General features: G+C 41.1%; 1 protein-coding gene across 2 annotated transcripts in view; it reads left to right on the top strand.

The window, feature by feature from the left end:
* The window catches only part of MALRD1 (MAM and LDL receptor class A domain containing 1), a 224,678-nt gene that overhangs the window by 13,676 nt on the left and 188,735 nt on the right, over positions 1–22,267 (top strand). For both annotated transcript variants that reach the window (XM_053409891.1, XM_053409892.1), the window contains exons 5-8: positions 4,144–4,266; positions 5,006–5,152; positions 12,940–13,085; positions 17,293–17,388. In XM_053409891.1, coding sequence (XP_053265866.1) covers positions 4,144–4,266; positions 5,006–5,152; positions 12,940–13,085; positions 17,293–17,388 — 512 coding nt within the window. The remainder of the gene's footprint in view (positions 1–4,143; positions 4,267–5,005; positions 5,153–12,939; positions 13,086–17,292; positions 17,389–22,267) is intronic.

Genomic DNA, 22,267 nt, shown 5'->3' with positions numbered 1-22,267 from the left:
TTGCTTCTTTCAGTTTAATTCTTAGCTTCTGTTGCTGCATGACAAGTTTCAGCTCAAGGCCTATATTATTTTCTATTAATATGTTCTCTTGTCCTGTGTTTTTAGCCTAGCTCTGGTGTTGTTTTTATAAGTTAAAATTAATTGACATGAGATTCGGAGGGGTTTATTTATTGCACAGGCATCCCTGTCACTTACATTCTGGGCCCCCACATGCATGATCGGAAACCCATAAAGTGAGGAGCACCCTCTAAAAAAGCCTTCAAATGCCTTTCCCCCTACTCATCTCCAGCTTTCTTTCCACTCTCGTGCCAATCCAGACAAAAATATCTAGGCCTGAAGCTCTGGGGTTGGCTGGAAGCTGGAGGGTGCATGGGAAAGCAGCTGCAGTGGATGCTGCTGCTGCTAAACTACCCCACATGTCAGCTCTTAGGCAGGTAGCCTGAGCAGCCAAAACAAAGACCTGCTGCACCTCAGGTCTCTTCAGGGCTTCCTCCTCCCTCACTGATGTCGTCTTCAGCCTCCTAGGTGGGTCTCCTTGTGAGCCACGAAGACTCTCCAGCTCTCTCCTGCCATTTCCAGGTTTGAATTAAATTATTAAATTATTTCCCGGCCTCGCACATATAGGTGGTCAAACACAAGTTGATTGCACTTAAGGGGGGGGGCGCCTGTATCTTACATGGTGGCTTTTTCAGTATAATTGCATAATCCAAAATGGTTAAAACTCTGCTACCAACAATTATTGAAATACTGTCAGACCTTGCCAAGAACATGGAAGCAAACTCTTGTTGATGTTCAGAAACTGAATCTGCTTTCTGCTTGAGTTTTAGCTCAGTAAAGTCTGGAAGCTTCCCTAAGCTTGGTAAAACAAGGGATTGCGCTGTCCCTTTGCTTCTGTTAGCAGAACTGGGAGGAAAGCATTTTTCTGCCCATTCTCTCCCCGCCTCCACAGCCCCCATAGCTTCAATTTGCTCCAGAGAGTTGGGGGCCCTTCTGGAGCAGATTTACTGGGCCAGGGGTGTGAGGCTGCAAGAGGGAGGAGGAATAACTGAAAAATGATTTTTCCCCAGATCTGCTAATGGAAGCTTTACCATCAGCTAAATGACACTGTTGAATACAACCCAGAAAATTTGCTCTGAATTGTGATTAGTTTATAGAACATGCATTAAACATTTGCCTTTTGCATATCTGTTTGACAAAAAGCTTTATTTTATTCAACCTGCAAATTTTGACATCAAAACAAAAACTTTGAAAAAGCAATCCTATTCTTTTAGCACTATCAAGAAAAATAGAAAAGTGAGTCCTACTGCTCAAGGGCATGTTCATCTTGTAGTAGTGTAGAAGAAAGTTAGTACCTCAAGGACTGCCTCTCCCCATATGAACCGAATCTGACCCTGAAATCACCAACTGAGGCCCTTCGTCATGTGCCTCCTCCACAAAAGGTCCAGAGGGTGGCAACACAAGTACAGTTGTACCTCGGCTTCCCAACACCTTGGGAGTCAAGCTTTCCGGCTCCTGAACGATTGAAAACTGGAAGTGTTCTAGTTTTCGAACTTCTTTTGGAAGCCAGACGTCCAATGAGACTTCTGCTATTGTTTCTGGCAAGCCTATGCAATCAGAAACCCATCGGAAGCTGTGCCTTGGTTTCCGAATGTTTTGGAAGTCAAACGGACTTCTGGAACAGATTCCGTTTGACTTCCGAGGTACAGGCCATTTTTGCAGTGGCTTCCCGTTTGTAGAATGCTCTCCCCAGGGAGGCTCATCTTGCACCTTCATTACCTATCTTTTGCACCGTTACATATCTTTTGCGTCAGGCAAAAACCTTCTTCTCCCAGGCCTTTGGCTAATTAAATAATCTATGGTATTTTAAAATGTGTGTGTGCTGGGGTTGCTGTTTTCGCTTTTTACTATGTTATGCATTTTTAATGTTTTTATATTGTGAACCACCCTGTGGTCTTTAGGTGAAGAGTGATATATAAATGTAATTAATTAATTAAAATAATAAAGTGTGGTCCTTATTGACTTTTCACGAGACAGGCCTCTCTATGTTTCATTCCTCTGTGATATAGATTGTTGTTCAAAGCAGTTAGCATGCACAACGAGCTCATCTTTTCTGTGTGTACTTGGAGATAGCAAATGACACATTGATTCTTTCATATCAGTAAAATTAAAGTAGAATGCCTTGGAGAAGAGAAAAAAAGTAATACGACTACATTGGCTACTCAGTGCTTAGCCATGTAGCCCAGAGGGGACAATGTTTGCAACTGTAAGGATTACAAGAAAATGGCTCAAATAAGTTTGGAATATTCTTATAGATCTATTATAAACATCCCATTACTAACCCTGATTTATTTCTGAAGCAATTCTCATTTCAAATGATTTATTGATCATTTCTCTTTTCTTCTTTTTTTCTGGCTTCACCAGTTGTCAAAATTAATTTATAGTAGAGCAATGCACAGTATTCATTGTCAAGAAGCTTGTGAAGTTGGAAAGAAAAAGGGAAATGCTATTCTTCTCAGGTTGTATCCATGGTGGCCTTGCATTAGTGCTTCTGCTTCCATAAGATGGGGGGGGGGATGAGGACAACCCAATTTTTGCCATGCCACTGTTTACTGTGGCCTTTACTGCGGTGTCCCATGTTGTTCTCTAGGTCCCCCAATTCTTTAAAGTTGCTTGCTGTGTGGCATGGGGGACTGTGGTGGGTAAGGAGTTCAGAAAAAAAGTTGATGTGTGTAAAAGTCCATTCTGCTGATGCAAAGCAGCCATTAGCGAACCCTCCAAGTGTCCCTATTTTCCAGGGACATCCCTGTTTTAGAGAAGCTGTCCTGGTTTCTGATTTGATCCCGGAATGTCCCTTTCCCCTTAGGATGTCCCTATTTTCACTGAAGAAATGTTGGAGGGTATGGAGTTATCTGGTCCCCAAGCTATCTGAAGGCAATCTTGTATACAGAAGGGTTTTTAAAAATGTTTAATGCATTAGATAGTGGTGCCGTTCAAGTCAAACTTCAGGGCATTGGTCTCAGGCTCAGCAGTCTGGGAGTGGGTGTCTAAATGTCTGCCAAAGATAGCAAGAAATGGTGAGGGCAGCAAATAGTCCCAGTTTCAACACTTAGTGTGGGAATACTGAGTCTAATGCCAACGGCTGCAATATCCCCCCTCCCCTTTTAAAATCTTTGTACAGTGGTACCTCGGGTTACATACGCTTCAGGTTACAGACTCTGCTAACCCAGAAATATTACCTCGGGTTAAGAACTTTGCTTCAGGATGAGAACAGAAATCGTGCAGCAGCGGCGCGGCAGCAGCAGGAGGCCCCATTAGCTAAAGTGGTGCTTCAGGTTAAGAACAGTTTCAGGTTAAGAAAGGACCTCTGGAACGAATTAAGTACTTAAGCCGAGGTACCACTGTATAATGGTCTGGCAGTTGTGTGCTGTGCAGTGAAGCTCCAGCTACACCTGCCATTTTCATTTCCCCTGAAATGCCTCTGGGCCCCATAGGGGCAAGCTACACATTACATCCAAATGCATATACCAAAGTCTTGGCTTTTTAAAAATGAAAAGCCAGTCATGGGATGTTGCAGTGTTGATTGGAGGAACGGTGGAAGTGAAGGTGATTCTTAGCCCTTTCCATGTAGCTTTATTTCCACTCAAAAACAATTCAATAAATTAATATTATTTTTCACACTACGTTCTTTTCAGAAAGGGTGAAAACAAGTTTCTTCAATTCCTCCTTGTCAAGTTGTGCTGCTTCTAATAACTCTAAAGAGCTGGGCTCTTCCCTTGTTGCTGCAGTTTCCCCCCATGAACATTCATGTTTATAGATCTATGTATGTCTATTTCTCAAGTGCATGACCTAAACATATCCAGAATATTATTTGATTTTGTTAAGAAGCAGTGCTACTTAGTTGTATTCAAAGGTCTCATCCATGCTTTCCCCCTGAGCCCAATAGCTTTTTCCATTGTTCCTAGGCTGTGCCTTGTGAAAAACTGATTTACCTGATGGGTTGGATCTTAACTGTTCTTACTTGCGGAGTTGAAAAATCGAAAGAGAGATTTTGAGTGACCAAGCTTCAATTCAATGTAGCCATCATAATGATTTTGTATGTAGGAATCTCAACTTTTATTCTTAAAGTTTTGATCTTGCTCTTAGCAGATACTTCACTGTGTAAGGAGAGAGTCCATGCTTGTGAAGTCAAGACCCAAGTTCCAGATCAAGAGCACTTCAGTAATCCTTCCGGCATCCCTTTCAATGGCACACATGGAGGATTCTGCTGTAAGATTTATTGAATATAACTTTATTATAATTAATTTATAAAACTGTCTCTTCAAAATAACACTCAGTCTATACTATTTTTATTACATGGTCATATGCTGCTGAACTGATAGGGACCACCTCTGTAAACAGCACCTGTAAACTTACACAGGGGTTACGTTCCAGGGTTCACGCCTAAAGCCAAAATCGTGTATAGCCAAAACCATTGCATTCAGTGGCGGATGGGATTACCAAAGCCATTTTTGCCAGAACCCTGCCCCCTTTCTGCCCCCTTTTAATTTAATTTTTTTTGCCAAAGAGTTTATACGGTAGATAGACTACAACCAGTCTTTATTGAGCATTTATTCTGATTATTTTAAGAGGCAATTATATAACAACAAGCTTTCATCCTGATTTGCTTGTGGGGTGTTTGCTTTTCCTCCCACTAATGATTTGCTCATCCCACACATTGCAATGCATTTTGTCCTACCTTTCCAAAATGTAAAAGCTCAATTTTTTTAGAAGTGCATTTGTTGTGCTGGGGCAACAGACTTTAATTGTGCAATTCCAAAATTCTGGTATGTGCTTGAATCCCTCCCGCAACATATTGACAGATTGCGGGCACCCTGAATATTTTCTTTATGTTGGAGCCCAAAGAAAGGGAATATGAGGAACTGGAGGAACAATGATCTCCCAATAATGAAAGTAATGTGAGATTCAATTAGCTTAAAGGGGAGTAACACATTGTTCTTTCATTCAGTTCAACAGAACTGCAGTTTTAAGATTCACGTGTGTGACTGGAATTCTGATGCATCTGCAGAACATGTTTCCTGGGTTCCTGTGAAAGAATTAGATGATCGTGGCTTAAAATCTGTTCTTCTGAAAGATAGAAGCAATGACAGCAATGGTAATAAAAATGAATTAAATATGCATTTGTCAGCTGATGTGAAACCTGTGGTAATCATTTTTTATATATAAAGAAGAACCTTCATGAATATAGAATGAAAAACTGCAGATAAAAATAAGACATTTCAATGAAAGGAACATATTCAGAGTATGAGGTATGATAGTCAAGACTCCCCCTTGTTCAGTTTCCACTTTTTGTTTGCTCATTGGTCAATTGTAATTAATTTTTATTATACTTCCTCTTGTCTTTGAAAGGTACTTTACCTTTACCCTGCCCTCCAGTGAAGCTTGGCAGCAGGTGATGGAGGGCAGGTGGTATGAATTCTGAGCAGGGATGCTCACATAGTTGAGTACCCCTTCCTTAAATTCTTATCCCATTCCTAGGTTGCAACTTCTGTTACTCTTTCCAGCTGGAGAGGAATCTAGGGAGACCCTCTGCTCTTTAGAAGAGCTGCAGCAGTGGCTGCCCAGCCTTGGCTGTGAAAAGGATATGTGAGTGAGTTTGCTTTCCATACATGTTGCCTGCAGATCCATTGTAGGGAATTGTCTTGGCCCCAGACCAAATCCTTTGTGTGGGATTCTTCTCCCTTCCTCCTTAGATTAATAGTGTAGTGTTGTTGAAGGCTTGTTGAAGAAGGGAGGGCCTAAACGTGGAGAGAGAAGTGAATTAGCCTCATGTTATTTGCTTCCTTCACTTGTGTCCATGATCTCTATATTTTTAGGAGCTAATATGTTTTTGCATCCTTATCTAGAAAGTAGTACTGTCAGGCGCTGGTGGTGGGTGCTTGTGAGTAACCAGGCAGGACTCCGACCTGTCTTTTACAGGTTTTATTGGTGCAAACTATGTACAGTGCAGAAACCCAGTGTTCATGTCTGTCTCAGTCACTTGCAGATTCCGGGAGTGCCCCTTTCCTGTTTCTCCCCCAGCATAAGAACTTGGACACCCCAAATCTCCACCTCCCCTCCTTACATTTCAAACTTCTGCACAAGCAAGGTGACGGAAGCGGCGTGTTTGCCTCCTGGCCGGCTGGGCTAGGTGAGGCGCTTTTGCTCTCAGAGGCATCTTCGAGCCTTCCCTTCACTCGGCTATCCCCTTCCCCCTGTGCTCCACTGGAGGTGTGGCTTTCTCCACTGCCTGACGAGGAGCTGCTTCTCAGAAGCTTCAGAGGCTCTCAGTATTCCCCTCCCTCCCTCCCCCATTCCGATGGCTGTCCCCTGACAGGTACCATTATTAAAATAAACAGAACTAAGTTTGAAGAGTCACAGCAGATCGCTAGAACATATTCTTGGCACAGAGAAGATCCTATACTCTTATCTGTGGTTTCTCTGTTGCCATCAGTCAGAGTAGGCAATGCTGAGCTATTCAGATTCAACTGTCACATTTAGTGTAGGGCAGCTTTACATGTTCATATATAGTTCAGTGTTTCATCTTAAAATAACTGCTGAAGCACTTTAAGGTCAGAAACGTATAAGATGCATAGAAACATCATAATTTCTGGAATGTACTCCAAGGTTTCAGTTGGTTCAGTCTCACTCATGATAGCTCAGACACCAAGCATTTCTTTTCCTTCTATTTATTCCGAGGATAAATGGATAGCAGAGATCAGCTTTATAGCTCAAGCATAAAAAACAAAACAAAAACCTCTCAATGTCACATACCACTCTCAAAGGCGGCTTGCTAAGGTTGAGATTTGCAAAGAAAATGTTTTCTTTTCTAATTTTGTTCAAGCCCCCTCCCACATAGATAGTGAGCATAAAATTAAATCATGAAGATGACTGGACAACAGTATTCATGAAACAAAATTGATTATAGAATATTTGCGAGTCTTTTAATGTACTCATACATATAATAAACTTCTCTTCCTGACCTTGACTGATATTTTTCTAGCTGTGTGATTTCTATTTTCTGTGTTATTAAACTCTTGAGTTTTATGGCACTTGCGCTAGTTGGAACTTTATTGAAATGGATGAGCTTTGCATCAAAGGAGTCCTTGGACTAAGGAACAGAATGCTGGCCGCTAGTTTAATTGTCCTAATGTTAAGAGATCTATTACCTGTTAGTTTATAACATTTTCGGTATTGTTGTTTTCCTGCTGTTATAATTGGTATCTTTACTGGATTTTTCTTTCCTATTAGCTATTTGCAAATACAGTGGACAATTATAGAGTTTCAGAATAAGCACATCATTTTAGCAACATAGAGAATTATGTAGTAAAAATCTTAATCACCCAACAGAGAGTATCTTCTGGTTTAGTGTTGTATTTAGCAAATATTTTCTTCCTTTTGCACTGTAAAAACATAAACAAAAAACAAAGCCCAGCTATTTAAGATTATTCGACTGTTGCAGATTAGACTACATTCCCGAAATCTAAGTTGGTGAAATATATACATTGTTTTTTCTGCCTTCTCCATAAGTGATTAGATTAAACTCACTGCTCATTGATAGTTGAGAACATGTAACATGAGTTGGTATGAAAATTAGAAATGTTTAATTCCTTGCATCTGAATGTACAACCTTAGAGCAAAACTGTATCAAACACAAGCCACTTTAGGGCGTTGTTTTAAAATCCGAAAGTGTAACAAAGGAATAAATGTATTTCTATTTACCAGTGAAAGTCTATGCAGCATTTTCACATGGCTGTACAGGATGCTGATATTAAAATTTGTCCATAGCCCTGTTCACACATCTTCCTCTATGTGATTTTAATCATACGAAGGGAAAGAGCTAAACCATGCCACTGTCCCCATCTCTCCCAGCCTATCCCACAGTCTATGCCAGGGGTTGCTAACCTGACATCTGCAAGTGCAGTAACATCCGCCAGTGCTTCTTATGGCACTCATGAATTGTCTCAGTAAATAAATATCCTCTCAAATATCTGCAGTGCATGCTCGCTGTTCCTGCTCTGTTCCTGTTTACACTGGCTTGACTTATCCTACGTTAAACAAGGCCCCTTAAACATGAACACATTTCATTGGGTGCCAGGATTTGACCATAATGTCAAAAAATACCCAATTAATGCAGATTACATAAAATTAATGACAAATGTTTCTGGGAGCTGTTTCATTGATTATTTATTACATTTTGATCCCACCTTTCATCTAAGTGAGTTTAAGGCAGTGTACATGACTCCCTGTGAGATAGATTATGTTGAAAGGAGGTGAGCTTTGAACCTGAGTCTGCTCTGTCTCACTCCAGCAGTCTAATCATTCATTCATCTTCCTTCCTTCAATTTAATTGTATGGCACTTTTATACACACACACACAAAATGCTCAAAGCAGCTTGCAGCAAAACAGGGATGTGTTTCAAAGAAACACTACGGAAACAATTTCATAATAACTTAGCGAAACAAAAATATAATAACATCCAAAAAAACCTGCATTTCAATACTATAAATATAACAAGATTGCTTAAACAAAAATAACAAGGGAGTTTCATAGTTTCACCTTGGTCCTTTTCCATGATGTTTCTCACAGTCCCTCATAATGCTTCCAAAGACAAAGAGTGGGATAATCAACCAGTCTTTACTAGGCAATACAAATATTTGTTTATATTCAATGGAGGTTAACATAAGCCCTGGTTTGCAGGATCTGAGAAGATTCTCTCTTTGCCGCCTTTTAAATGAACAGATTCCCTAATCCAGTACATCTAATCATGAATCTCTTCACATGGAAAGTTCTGAAAAGCACTCACGTGAAAATCATTTTTGGGCAAAAGGTATTTCCATAAGCCTAGGGAATTCCCAAGTGATAAGGCAAATCCATGTTCCGAGCCCACTGTAGAGACCTCTCACCATGTGGAAGCATTTCTCAGTGGCCGCCTGAGTGCTGCAACATGTTAAGTGCTCTGTTGTGAGTACACCTACAAAATCTGGCTCATGTTATCTTGCCTAGAATGTTACCCTTTGGACATGCAAGCTGGGCTATCATAGCATTCATTCATCAAAGACTGACCCGTAAACTTAGTCTTTTTAAAGTGGTAATTATTGTCAAGGGAAAGTTTACTGAAAGCTCCAAAATGAGATGCAAGGTCCTGTGCCTAGTGAGCTTCAAGGATATAGCCGTCTCAAAGCATAACTCTCTAACAAGGGCTTTTGATACACAGATGCATACAAATGAGTGAGATTAGAAAACCTGCTTGAATAAAATCTAATCTTTTCTCCTAGATACAGTCTTTGAGCTATTTGATCTCAAGTTTCTAAAAAAGGAAATTGAAATAGTGCGGGGGGGGGGACCCTATTAAAACCCATGCCATATTAGTCAACCTATGCCCTGAGTGCAGAGGAACTTACTACTATCATTGAATATTTGTGTTTATTCAGGAACTACTATTTTGTCTTAGGCTGCAGTCTTGTGCACATTTACCTGGGATTAAGGTATCTGAACTCAATAGGACTGACTTCTGAATACACATATAAAGAATTGTGCTGTTAATTTGTTGCTGTGCATAGTCTTTGCTAGACAATGCAATTATCTGTTTATATCCACTGAAGTTGGTGTTAAGATTAGAGTAAAAAGGTAAAGAGACTCCTGACCGTTGAGTCCAGTCACGGACGACTCTGAGGTTGCGGCGCTCATCTCGCTTTACTGGCTGAGGGAGCCGGCGTTCGTCTGCAGACAGCTTCCGGGTCATGTGGCCAGCATGACTAAGCTGCTTCTGGTGAACCAGAGCTGTGCCATCTAACTTATTTGCAGTACCTAAGAAAATTCTTTCCTTGCATAATGGTCAAACTACATATAGGAGCTTTAAGGGAAAATAGCAGCTGGGAAGGGGGGAGTGTTGGCAGGGAATTGGTGTAGAGCCCTAACCCAGATTGGGAGAACATGGTGCATCGGAGCATAGCATCTGCCTTTCCTTCCAATACAAATGGCCATTTAAGCACACTACCTGCTCTGCCCCCCAAATAACCTAACATGTAGTTCAGCCTTTAAAGAACTCTCATTCTAAGAGCCTCATTTTAAATGTAATGGATCAGCTGATCTGTTACCGTGATCGTATCGTTTTTTCTACCATGGCAGCATGGTTATACACCAGCATGGATGGCAACTCGTAATCATTTAGCCTGAGGTCTCATATTGCAATGTGCTGCAATCACACAATGGGAAGTTAATATCTAGAAGCCAGTCTGCATGGTGAGAATAATTTTACTGCACACCTGCTTTCCCCATTTTCATTTGGTAGCAGGTATATGGTAAAAGTACCCTTGCTATATTGCCAGATAGTAAAAATAAGCAGATTCCCATATACCTACATGGACAATACTGTTATGAGTGCTAGACATTTCTAAATTCCTGGAGTCAGTACGTGTTAGAATTTAATCAGACCCATGTGTCGTAAGTTGTGTAATAGACACTTCTAATCCCCTGGAATCCACAAGTGTCAAAAGCTGATTAAGCCAGACTAAGTTTCCTAAGTGAGGTGATAGTCTGGGAGATGAGCCATTAAGAAAACAGAGGACGAAAGGGGCTCAGTGTGAGACAGCAAATGAGTCGGGCCCCTCTTCCTCAACAGATAAAGCTGGAGCTTAGAGAGTTAGGAGCTATGTGACTGAGAAACAAAGCAGCAGAGTGTGATGTTTGATGTCTGTTTGGATCCAAGGTCATGCCTATGGCAGAAGCAAGACTCTCTTGGGGTGTTGATGCTAGGAACCCCTTCATCGTAGGCTCAGGTTGTATATTTGTGCAAATAAATCATATATCATAAAGACACCACAGTCTTCACTGTGGCTCATTTCCAAAAGGAAACATGGACCCCGGGTAAGCACCTAAAATCCCTGGAATATTGCACTTCTCAGAGACTGGGGTTGAATGCTAATATAGAACATGGTCAGTTGTAGCCATCCAATATTTTCTTTTCTACAATGTTCTGAATCACATGTTGGTGTGCTGCTAGTGGCCCTGGTTCTACAACCTGGGCAGTAGGCATAGGGCAGCCTTGTGCCCTACTTTACAGAGGACAGCCCACTATTTGAAGAGCTGTTTGTAATTTGGCATATGCAAACCCGTAGCCTCTTTCTTCGGGGTGCTGGTACTGCATGAATGGCCACCCTAAATTGTCATGAAGGAAAAGAAAGAAATATGCAGCACAGAGGGTCTGTGGTTTACACAAGAACAACCACTCTTGGAGCTTAAGCCCTAATAATGAGAAACCATAGCATCTCAAAATTCATATCAACAAACTTTGAATCTCCAGTAGCAGGAAGCTGTGAAAATGTTCCCATCCTGACACTGATTGTCCTGTAGATAAGAAGACCCCTGAACTTCTGTTTGAACCAGGGTTAAGTGAAGAAGAGGTCAGCGAGCCACATGGTAAAAATGCCAGAAAGCCAGTGATACTACTGCCTTAAAATTTTCCTGCCTTGCCAATCAACTCACATTAGCATCGCCGTCCGGTGTACTTTAGTGCCAAGGTCAAATTAAATGACTTGATGCACAGCAGATCAGCAGGAAAAAGAGAAATGCCTGACCTCATTTTAGAATTTGCCATTGCCCCATTTGGCTACAGGGCCATCTTTTCTGTTTGATAGAAATTGTTCTGAGAACAAGCTCTATATTTCCCATCCATAATGATATTCACAGAAGCCGAAGGGTGAAGTGTTAGAAGATTTTAACTATCAGCTTCTGAAAATAGCCGGATAGTCCAATGATTCAAGAATAAGAAGTGATCATATATTTTTAAAAGAACAGATGTCTGCTCTTTTTATTTCAGATAGTTAAAGGAGAATATGAAGGACACAAGTCATTCTCTTAGGCCTCCATAGAAATGCTGTTATCGGGAGCAAAAGGTCAAAAAGATCTGAAATTACAGCTTTAGCTGTAAACCCGTGTGCTTCTGCAACTTGGTTGCAAAATATGCCTTGCTATGGAATTACTTCAGGGGTCTTACACTGATTAGATCTCACCTCCTTTGGTACTTCCTTCAGAAAAACAGCCTTTTAAAAGCTGAAAACATTTTATTTTGAAAATATTTGTTTATATTTCCAGTATAAATCATTTGTGGAAACTCATAGAGAATGGAAGCAGATTGCTCCATATTAGGAGGGTGGAAGGACCTGAGGACTTCTTCAAATGAAAGCTACAATGGAGACAACACACTGGCCGCTGGGCAGACATGATGCCTGTATAGCATTAAGTCTATGGCGGTGGTGGCTAATATGTGGCCCTCCCGTTGATGCTGAATGGCAATTCCAATTATCCTTGATCATTGGTTGTACTGTCTACACCAGCAACATCTGGAAAATCTCACTTTAGCCATCTCTGGACCATGGCTGCCAGGATTTTTCTGGTCTGATTTCAAATTTGTTGCTGGTGTTTAAAGCCCTAAATGGCTTGAGACCTCAATACTTGAGGTAGTGCCATTCCCCACATACTCGTACTTGGGCATTAAAATCTCTTGGGGGGGCTCTCATCTGTGTTCCACCTTTAGTAGGGCATACATGTGGAGATGCTGGAGAAGGCCTTATCTGCTGTAGCACCCTGGCTGTAGCACCCTTGGGGACCAGTCCTCTGGCTTCATTTTGGCACCAAGCATTTTGGCAGCATGACCTGCAGTTGCATTTGAGCTAACTATGTTAATTCTTACTGTTGAGCATTGATTTTATGTTGGCTATAATTATTAATGAGTACTGATTTTTGTGGTTTTGTCTTGTCATTTTATGAATTGTAACCCATCTCTGAGATCATCTGATATAAGGTAGGTTACTATAAATTGTTATCATTGTTATCATCATCAATATTAAAGGAACCAGTCATTTATTTTTAGAAGAACTAATGGAGAGATTCTTTTTCAGGATGCTATAAGTGGGTCAACACTTCATATGAAAGCCCAACTCTGAATGGCACAATGTGTCATTGCTTTGGTGAAAACTGCCATATTTGGTTTCATTACACCATGGTGGATAACAGTGTTCTCAAAGCAGTACTTTATACTGATGCGGTGAGTAAAAAATTGTGGATATAATTCAGTTTCAGACAGAAAAACAGACTTCCTCTCTTGCAGCGCATGCCCAGTCTCCCTTCCTTTTTCATCCAGTTCTCCAGGAACAGGAACGAAGCTTTTATAGAAACCATGGAATAGTAGCACATTGTTTTAAATAAGTTCTTTGTGCATTTTTAGTAGGGAGGTATATATACTAAGCTTCAGCAGAAAATCTGGAAAATGGAACATGTCTGCAGAAACAAACACTTTTTAAAAATAGGATTGTTTTTGCAGGCTTCAGTGTTGTGTTTCCCTGAATTATTTCATACATTCTTTTTGAAATGGGAAAAACAACAACATTTGGGTTTTTGTTTTAATATTTGGTTTTTTTTTTTTAAAAATACAATTTCTTAATTTTACAGACTTTTACATTCACCAAAGCATATATCATACATTTAACATCAACTTCCTTTCCCCTCCCCTTTAATAGTTCGTTTTAGTTACCCTTTTCCACTGCATATTCTAATCAATCTGTATTCTTTCCTTTTTCAGTTTTGTCTCAACTTTATACTGCTAAATTTACTCTAATCCTGCCAACGCCTTAATTTGTTTACAATAGGTTTTTTTCTAATATTCTACAAATCTTTTCCAATCTTCCTTAAAAACTCTTTCTTCCTAACCTCTTATTCTACCAAGTTAATTTAGCCATTTCTGCATATTTCATCAATTTCCACCAGGGAAAGGATATTTGTAGTCAGGACATAGATCTTATCCTTCTCCAGAAGAATCGAAAGAGAGGCAATGAAGAATACATTTGTCTACCACCTTCCTGCATTGCTTTTGTAGTAGCTTCACAAAGGAGCTGATAGCACACCATGCCATTTACTATATAGATCTTTCACACTGTATAGAGTAGCTGCACATCATTGTCAGCTACTGTGAAGAATGATTCACAGGGACAGAGCACTGACCCAGAAAACAGGAGATGGACATTTCAATCCCATGCCAAGGGGAACTGTAGAATTCAGGCTAACTTGGGAGAGGCTGAAACTCCTTGGTAAATATCTGATTTACCTGTAAAAGATCTTTAGTTCAATCCTTGCACTTCCAGGCAGGACTGGAAAAGGTTCCTGTCTGAAATCATAGAGAGCTGCTGGCACTCAATGTAGACAATACAGAAGTAGATGGAATGTTGATCTGACTTGATACAGGGCACTTTTTTTTTGTTCTAATGAATATGTGGCACTAGTATGGAGGCTCGCCATGTGACATAGAAAATCCATGTCGTAGGTGATGTTACTTTCCCCTTGCAGAAGACCCACCATATGGATTTCCCTCCCAGCAACTTGCATGTGGGGCTGTAACATGTAAATTGACTCACAGAGTCAAAAGAAATCTGAATTCTATGGCATGGAGAAAAAGTGGTAGAAAAAGAGTAAATGATAGAAAAAAAGCTCACCAGCTAAATTATGCCTGTATGTTCAAAGGCAAAAAAGCACCATGGTTTTTTCTTTTTCTTCTTTAGCTAGCAGAAAGGGTTTGCAAGTCAAGTTATGAGTTTCATTTCCACAGACAAACAAACAAAGCAAAAACAAATTAAGTGCTTTATGCCAGCAAGTCACATATGCTCAATGTATCCTGTGGCCTCAAAAGAATTCTATTAAAATTATTTCTTCTTCTTCTCCAAGTACTTAACCAAAATCATAGGTCAATTAGGCACAATTTTTGTAAATAAAGTAGGGAAGAGATTAAAAGACTTGGCACAGAGATTAAATCAATTAACTGAAAATAGGCATTGATATACATACTCAAATATAATTTTGACAGCATACATTATCAGATCTCAGACCTTTCTTTGCAGCAGACTATTTACACTTTTTATGATTCAGTCATTATACTCTTTTCCCCAGTCAAAATACAATTGCTTTGTGGGTTCAGCTAGAGTTGCTATTAGCATTTATCCGTTATCCACCGTGTTTCTTGCTGTGGTTGCTTGCTGCCCTGCATTTGAGGTTGCTGTTGCTGTTTTAAGACCAAAATCTTGAGGTTAGGGGAATTAATGTAACCCCACAACCTATGGCACAGAGTTCTTGATGACAAATGAGCCAAAAATTGAGCCACAAAGGTACCAGGAACATTTTTTGAGGATGGAAACCAATGGAGCTGATGAACTGTAGGGCAGTGCTCAGAACATAGTGACACTTAGATGATCTATTACCAAATTACTTACTTTTTCTTCCTAGAAGGAGTGGAAAGTGTTTTCCAAGCCTTTGTGATGGGAACGGAGACAAAATTAGGCTTTCTGACCTGGAGGTATTATAACAAAGCAGGGGAGTTTTCACCTCTTGAATGGGGTTGAGCTTGACCCTTTCTGACTGCTGAATAGCTTCATTCCACCCAATTAATTTTTTTCTAGAGTTTATGTGAAATGTAAAGTCACATCCCTAAGGAATTAGTCTATATACTACACAAACTAGCATCATCCTTTGCTGCCTTAAGAGCAGCAAAGCCTTGAAAACTGTGACAGGTCTAATTTTTCAACCTGCAAGTGAAACTTAAGAGAACAGTGACAAATTGAAGTAGCTGACAGGGCACAAAGAGAACTTGTTCTTTTCCATTCCATAATGGCAGCAATGCCACCAAGTAATGTGCAATATAATAAAACTTCTGGTTTTTGAACTGTAAGGAACTTTGACCCAAGAGCCTCAGAGTCCTGCGACCAAGCCCAAGCCCAGTGTGCCATGGCACCATGGGCAATATAGTTTAGGCCCCAGAGAATATTTCCATTGTAGAAGAAAATTGGTGTGTACACCACCATCTTGTGATTGACAGGGAATCTGAACCCTCTGGATTGGCCAGGGCTGATATTATAGGAACCTTGCCCAGTGCCTTCTTTTTTCTTGTACTTTATGTTCCAGCTTAAGCGACCACCTCAGGAGACTCTATAGAATTATATATAACCTATGGCATATCCTAGAGGCGCGGGTGGCGCTGTGGTCTAAACCACTGAGCCTAGGGCTTGCTGATCGGAAGGTTGGCGGTTCGAATCCCTGTGACGGTGTGAGCTCCCGTTGCTCGGTCCCTGCTCCTGCCAACCTAGCAGTTCGAAAGCACGTCAAAGTGCAAGTGGATAAATAGGTACTGCTCCTGTGGGAAAGTAAATGGTGTTTCCGTGTGCTGCTCTGGTTCGCCAGAAGTGGCTTAGTCATGCTGGCCACATGACTTGGAAAAACTCTGCGGACAAACGTTGGCTCCCTCCGCCAGTAAAGCGAGGTGAGCACCGCAACCCCAGAGTCATTCTCGACTGGACTTATCTGTCAGGGGTCCTTTAGCTTTTTTATGGCATATCCTGGTCCTGCCAAGAAACTCTTAGGTTTAGATATTTCTGTTTATGATTTATGTAACTTCTTAGCCTCTTGTCTCATGCAACCCTGTAGTGAAATCACTTCTTATAAGATCCATATTTCTTCACCCTGGCCTGGAGGGAGGTACATCTAGAACTGCTCTGACTATTTTGGCTTCCAGGGTCTTAGCTTCTTTTTGACCTATACAAAAGAAAAGATTAGGGCTTGTGTTTGGAGCACACAATGCAGTGTAAGGCACAGGAAAACAGATACTTCATCTCCTGGAAGTAAGTCACATTGCATTCAATGGGGCATGCTTCTGAGTAGAAATTCATAAGATTGTGCTGTTTTCTAAACAAAGTTTCATGAGCATTGGCAGAGTAGATTCCCATTAACCTTTTGTCTCATGTGGGGAAACCACCCCACATTTGTCTTTTTGTCTGCCTTGTAACTTTCCATTGCAGTTTATTTTACATTTACATAGATACCTCCTGATAATTGCTCAATTATTGTGCCTAATTACTGCAAATGCCTTGTCTTCCCTGGAGTCCGTGCAATCAGAGCAGTAAACACAGCAACGAAGTACAGAAAGCCGTGTTTCTCCAGGCAGCAGTGACAGGCTGATATGGTTCAGAAAGTTCGGCTAAGCCAGCCTTTTCCAAACTGCTGCCTTCCCCATGTTTTCGACAAAACATCCACTAGCCCCATCCAGCATAACTATGGTCAGGGATGATAGGGGTTGGAGTTCAACACATCTAGAGGGCATCAAACTGGGGGAAGGCTGAACTTAAGTGGTTTGACAGAAGCCATAGATAAAATGGATGCACATTTATAAATATGTATGTAAATTTATGAACATATATGTGTCTTATACCTGTCAGGGTGAACAAGTGGTGCTGTGGAGAGCCAGTGCACCAACTAACAATGAGTGGGTGAAAGCAGAAATACAGATACCAACAGATCTTAAAAAAACCAAGGTAAGAGAAAAACATTTAAGCATCCCCACTTTGAAAGGTGATCCTAGGGGTGCTGCTGAATATATGGAGAATTCCATGTTCTGGGATTTTTCTTCTATGAAATAATGCATGCTTGCAGCTGGAAGAATATATTTCATGTAAGAGAACAGGAAGCACCCTGCAGGCAAAGTTCTTTGGTCTACAGCTTCCTTTTCAAGCATCTCAAGCAGTGGTGCAGCTAGGGCTGGACCTTGGCACCAAAGTCCAGGGCCTCCCAAGGGAGCCCCAAATGAGTACCAAGAGAGTGGCCGATTGTGGAAGGAACAGCCAAGAGACCCCACATCAGCACTGGGCTGGCATGGGCATGCACTGGGACTCATGCTGGTCTCCCTGCCGTCTTATCTTCTTCTTTTTAGAAACAAACAAACAGATTCCCCTGTTTTATAGCTGGGGTGGCTGTACAGGTAATCATTATTTTCAATAAATATTAATTATAAGTACCATAATTTATTATAATAATACTAATACTACTACTAATAATAATAAATGTTTACCTGCCAAGATATTATCCTTTTATACAGCAAAATAGTGCTTATTCCCAAGTCAATATGTTTAGCATCAGGGCAGCAGAAGCAAACCCCATTTCCCCCCTGTACTCCTGCTGATACTATGATGTAAGCAAGTTTGAACTAAGAAACTAAATATGCTCAGTGTATTTCTAAAAAATAAAATAAGGGATAGTAAACTTCTTGGTTTTTTGCATATCAGGAATGGAATGGCAGGAGGGGGAAGAAGAAAAAGGTTGATGGTGTGTGCCACACAACTGCAGTAATACACAAGTCTGTCCAGAGGGGGGCCCATTGCAACCACTAAGTCCATGTTCTAAAATGATCTGCCTGTACCACTGATGCTCAAGTTTCCACCAAGTATTTGATGACTAGGCTGCAGGTTTCAGGAAAGAGGGAGGGAGCAGAACATGCATAGGTCCTGACAATCCAGTCCATATCACTGGCCATACCTCACACAGAAGCCTGAGACAAATTCTGCCCATGGGCCACTGAGGACCTTCTTAACATGCCAGGAACAAAATTGCTGCCCTGCAAGAAAATAACTTTGTGTTGCAGTAAGCCTGTTACCATATCTAACTTAAAACTCTTCAGTCTTGTGTACTTCTTAAATTGTTTTATTCCATCTTTTCTCCAACGAGCTCTGGTGTATATGACATAGATGCTTATCCCCCTTTATTTCCTCTCGGCACCCCATGAGGTAGGTTTGGCCAAGAGATAGTGACTGGCGCCAAAACCACTCAGTGAATTTCATGCTCAGTGGGGATTTGAATCCTGTTCTCTCTGTCCTGCTTTAACACTCTAACCACCACACTGGTCTGGCTCTCGCTCCCAGAGCCTACCAAGTATAGAAATCACATGGAGTGTAACAAGAAGTGGACCTGTCAGCAGCAGTTCCAATTTATTTCACCTTTAAATTCAGCCAGCCAGTTGCTGCTAGGTGAGTGAGCCAGTGCTGTTGCAGGATTAAGCTTTCCATTAAAAGGGCAGAATGGAATTTCAGAAACTATGGGCACACCTGGCACTTTAAAACATGCTGCAGGAAAATTACCTCCTGGCAATTTCCTGCGTCAAATCAATTTCCAGCATAACAAAAACGGATTACTTTGTTTGTAATTCCTCACTTCCTTCCAACTTATTTTTAATAGTACTTTTTACTGAGTATATTGTACAGTACAATGTTCCTTCCTACTTTTCATCCACTTGTGAAATTCATGCCTTATTTGAATCCTAAAAGGATAATTATTTACAAACAATATGTTTTTTGCGCATGCATATATATATATATATATATATATATATATATATATATATATATATGGTATATATTCTGAAATTGATTGAGCAACTACATTAACTGAACTGCTTAGGAGATAGACTAGTCTGTGCATTGTGGATATAGAGTTCAGAGAATAAAAGCAATGAAATATCTGACCCTGTCAAATACCATCCTTGATTCCTTTTTCTTTTCTTTTCTTTTCTTTTTTAAAGTGTTTTCCTTCTCTCTCCCCATAAGAGTTGCTGGACTGCAAGTCAGAGACCCAGTCAGCTACTTTAAAATATTCTATGGTAGCAGGAGAATGTATAACTTTGGTTTGCAATATCATTTCCCCATTGGTCTATCAATGTAGGGACAGAGGAGAAATTTGATTTAGTACACATAGCATACATTAAAAGCCAAATCTATCAAATTCACAGTTTTTTAAACAATATGCAAATAGAAACACATCTATCCTTCAAAATTTGCACTTTTCTGAATGTGGTAATACAGATTGCCAACTAAGCAGCATTTTTTTTAAAAACGCATAAATTAGGAAAAGTGTGCATACAAATGAAGGTGTTGGTGAAAATAACATCGAAAAATGCATTATATTAGGGGAAATTGCTTGCAGAAATGTGTACATTAGTCAGAACTACATATATAATGTGTTTATTAGGAGAAATTCACACTAAAATGCAGGTGGATTTTCATGAGGATTTTGCTTACAAAGTGTGTTCTCCCTCATGGAGAGCACAGGTTGTGGGCAGGGCTGACAAGACACCTCACTGTTACTAGGCAAATGGTTTGGCCATCCTGTAAGCAGGGGCGGGCTGTTACTGGGGAAATTTAGATGTTGCCAATTAGTGATTGACAGCCCTATTTGTTAAATACAACGGACGTCCTCTTTCGCTGCATGCTTCGGATCACCCGCCCTCCCTTCCCTAATGTTAGGCTGTTTGCTTGACCTTGCTATTGCCTGTCATGGGGTCGTCTGCTTTGAGGCAGGGGCCCGGTAGGAATTTTGCCATTTGGCTGATTAGTGTGTGCCACTTGGTTTTCGCCTACCGCGTAGCGAATCGTCACAACTTGTAAGGTTTGCGGTCAGGCATTGGTCTGGAATTGGTTGCTGGGGGGTATGGATTCGGCTGTGCCTGCCCCCCAAAATGCTGCTGCTGGTGGAGGGGTATGGATTCGGCTGTGCCTGCCCCTCCAAAATGCTGCTGCTGCTGCTGAAGGGTTTTACCGTTAAAGGAATTCAGGGGCTGCCCCATGCTTTTGTCCGAAACCCCCTGGTAAGGGGCTAGGGCCACGCAAGCCCCTGGGAGCATGCTGGGGAGAGGTGAGGCATGGTTCCCAGTCCCGTCTCTCTCCCCAGGTGACTTACCCTTCCTGACTTCACGGGGGGTGCGAATGTCAGAGCTGTCCCCGTGCGGGGGCAGTTAGTGCTACCAATGCCTAAGCAACCACTCACATTGCTGTATTTGAATAAAGTTGTGGCCAAAAACCTTAAACAAAAATTAAGTGTCAATTGTGTTTTTCTTGGGGGGGGGTGTCTTGGGGACCTCGACGCGCAATCACAAATTGTTGCAAAATGTGAAGAACTGAATATAAGGTTTGAAAAATGAGAAACTGAGAGAACTGAAATGGACAGATCCTTCTACTCCTAATCTGTTGTCCTTGCCCAGCCTATCTTCTGTAGGCTGAACCAGAGCCTTGCAAGTGATGAGAGATGTCAAAGCTGACTGGTGAAGGCATGCCAGTATGCACCAGTGCTGTCTTCATTGTACTGGGCAGTGCAATGGGGCAGTCCTCAAAACCAACAATTTCTGTTGTGAACCATTAAAAATAAAATCAGGAAGCAGCATTGGCTGAAAAGGGCAACCAACAATGCTTACCTACAGTGGTACCTCTGGTTAAGAGCTTAATTCATTCCAGAGATCTGTTCTTAACCTAAAACTGTTCTTAACCTGAGGTACCACTTTAGCTAATGGGGCCTCCTGCTGCCGCCACGCGATTCTGTTCTCATCCTGAAGTAAAGTTCTTAACCCGAGGTACTACTTCCGGGTTAGCGGAGTCTGTAACTTGAAGTGTTTGTAACCTGAAGTGTCTGTAACCTGCGGCACTAATGTATTTGGATAGTACTTGAGCTGGGATCTGCTCTGCAATTCACCTCAGTGTACTGTGACTTACTCTGGCCCTGTTGACACAATTATAACTAAGATTTAGGAAGGTAAAGTACCTTATTTCACATCGGTAGGGGTTAAAGGCCTATAGGAAGGCTCTGACTGAATTGTAGCAGGGAAGCAAAATGGATTATATACTGATCTCTTGTGAGCTTTCCAAAGAAGGAGATTTGTAAAGATAGGAAATCTGAGTACTTACCTCTCCATCCCTGCTAATGGCTTTGGTGTGTGTTAACTTGTCCTTTCTTTTTGCACCAGCTGTCATTCAGTTTGCTGTAATATTGAATATATTTCAACAGTTCATCATTTTAAAGGGCTCTTGAATTGATCCGCTTGTGTATATTACACAAGTGGAAATTATGTTAGAAAATGGAGTTACATGAGCCTGTTTGGCCTTTACGAAAGTGCAACCAAATCAATATATGCGTGTTTACCTGGAAGTTAGTCCCAGCGACTTTATGTGGATTTGTTCCTCATAAGCAGCCAACAATCTTAGCAACTTTTAATTGAGCATTGATTGGAGCCCCTATGTGCCTTATACACATGAATGGGCATCATCTGCAGAAAGATGCTTCAGGGCTTCCCCTGGCCCTGAGCTCATTCAGCTTCTTCTGGCTCAGTATCTGACATCCGGGCAATAGGCAAGCATATCCGCAGGGAAAACCCTATATGGATAGACCTTTAGGTGTTAGGCTTTCAATGAGAACTAGAATTTTCCAGGATTGGGATTCCAGCTCATGTGGAAGGCAAGCAAATATTCATGCCTAATACATACACATTAGACATGTAGCAAGTGGAACCCAACAGACCACAGGAGCAGTCATGCAGCCCCATAGCCCCTTCATGTAATTCATGCATGAAGGCGGCTTAGATTTCACATAGAAAGAATT

Source organism: Podarcis raffonei, chromosome 12 (assembly GCF_027172205.1).
Source record: "Podarcis raffonei isolate rPodRaf1 chromosome 12, rPodRaf1.pri, whole genome shotgun sequence".
NCBI classification, from domain to species: Eukaryota; Metazoa; Chordata; class Lepidosauria; order Squamata; family Lacertidae; genus Podarcis; species Podarcis raffonei.
This window is presented reverse-complemented; position numbering and strand designations above follow the sequence as displayed.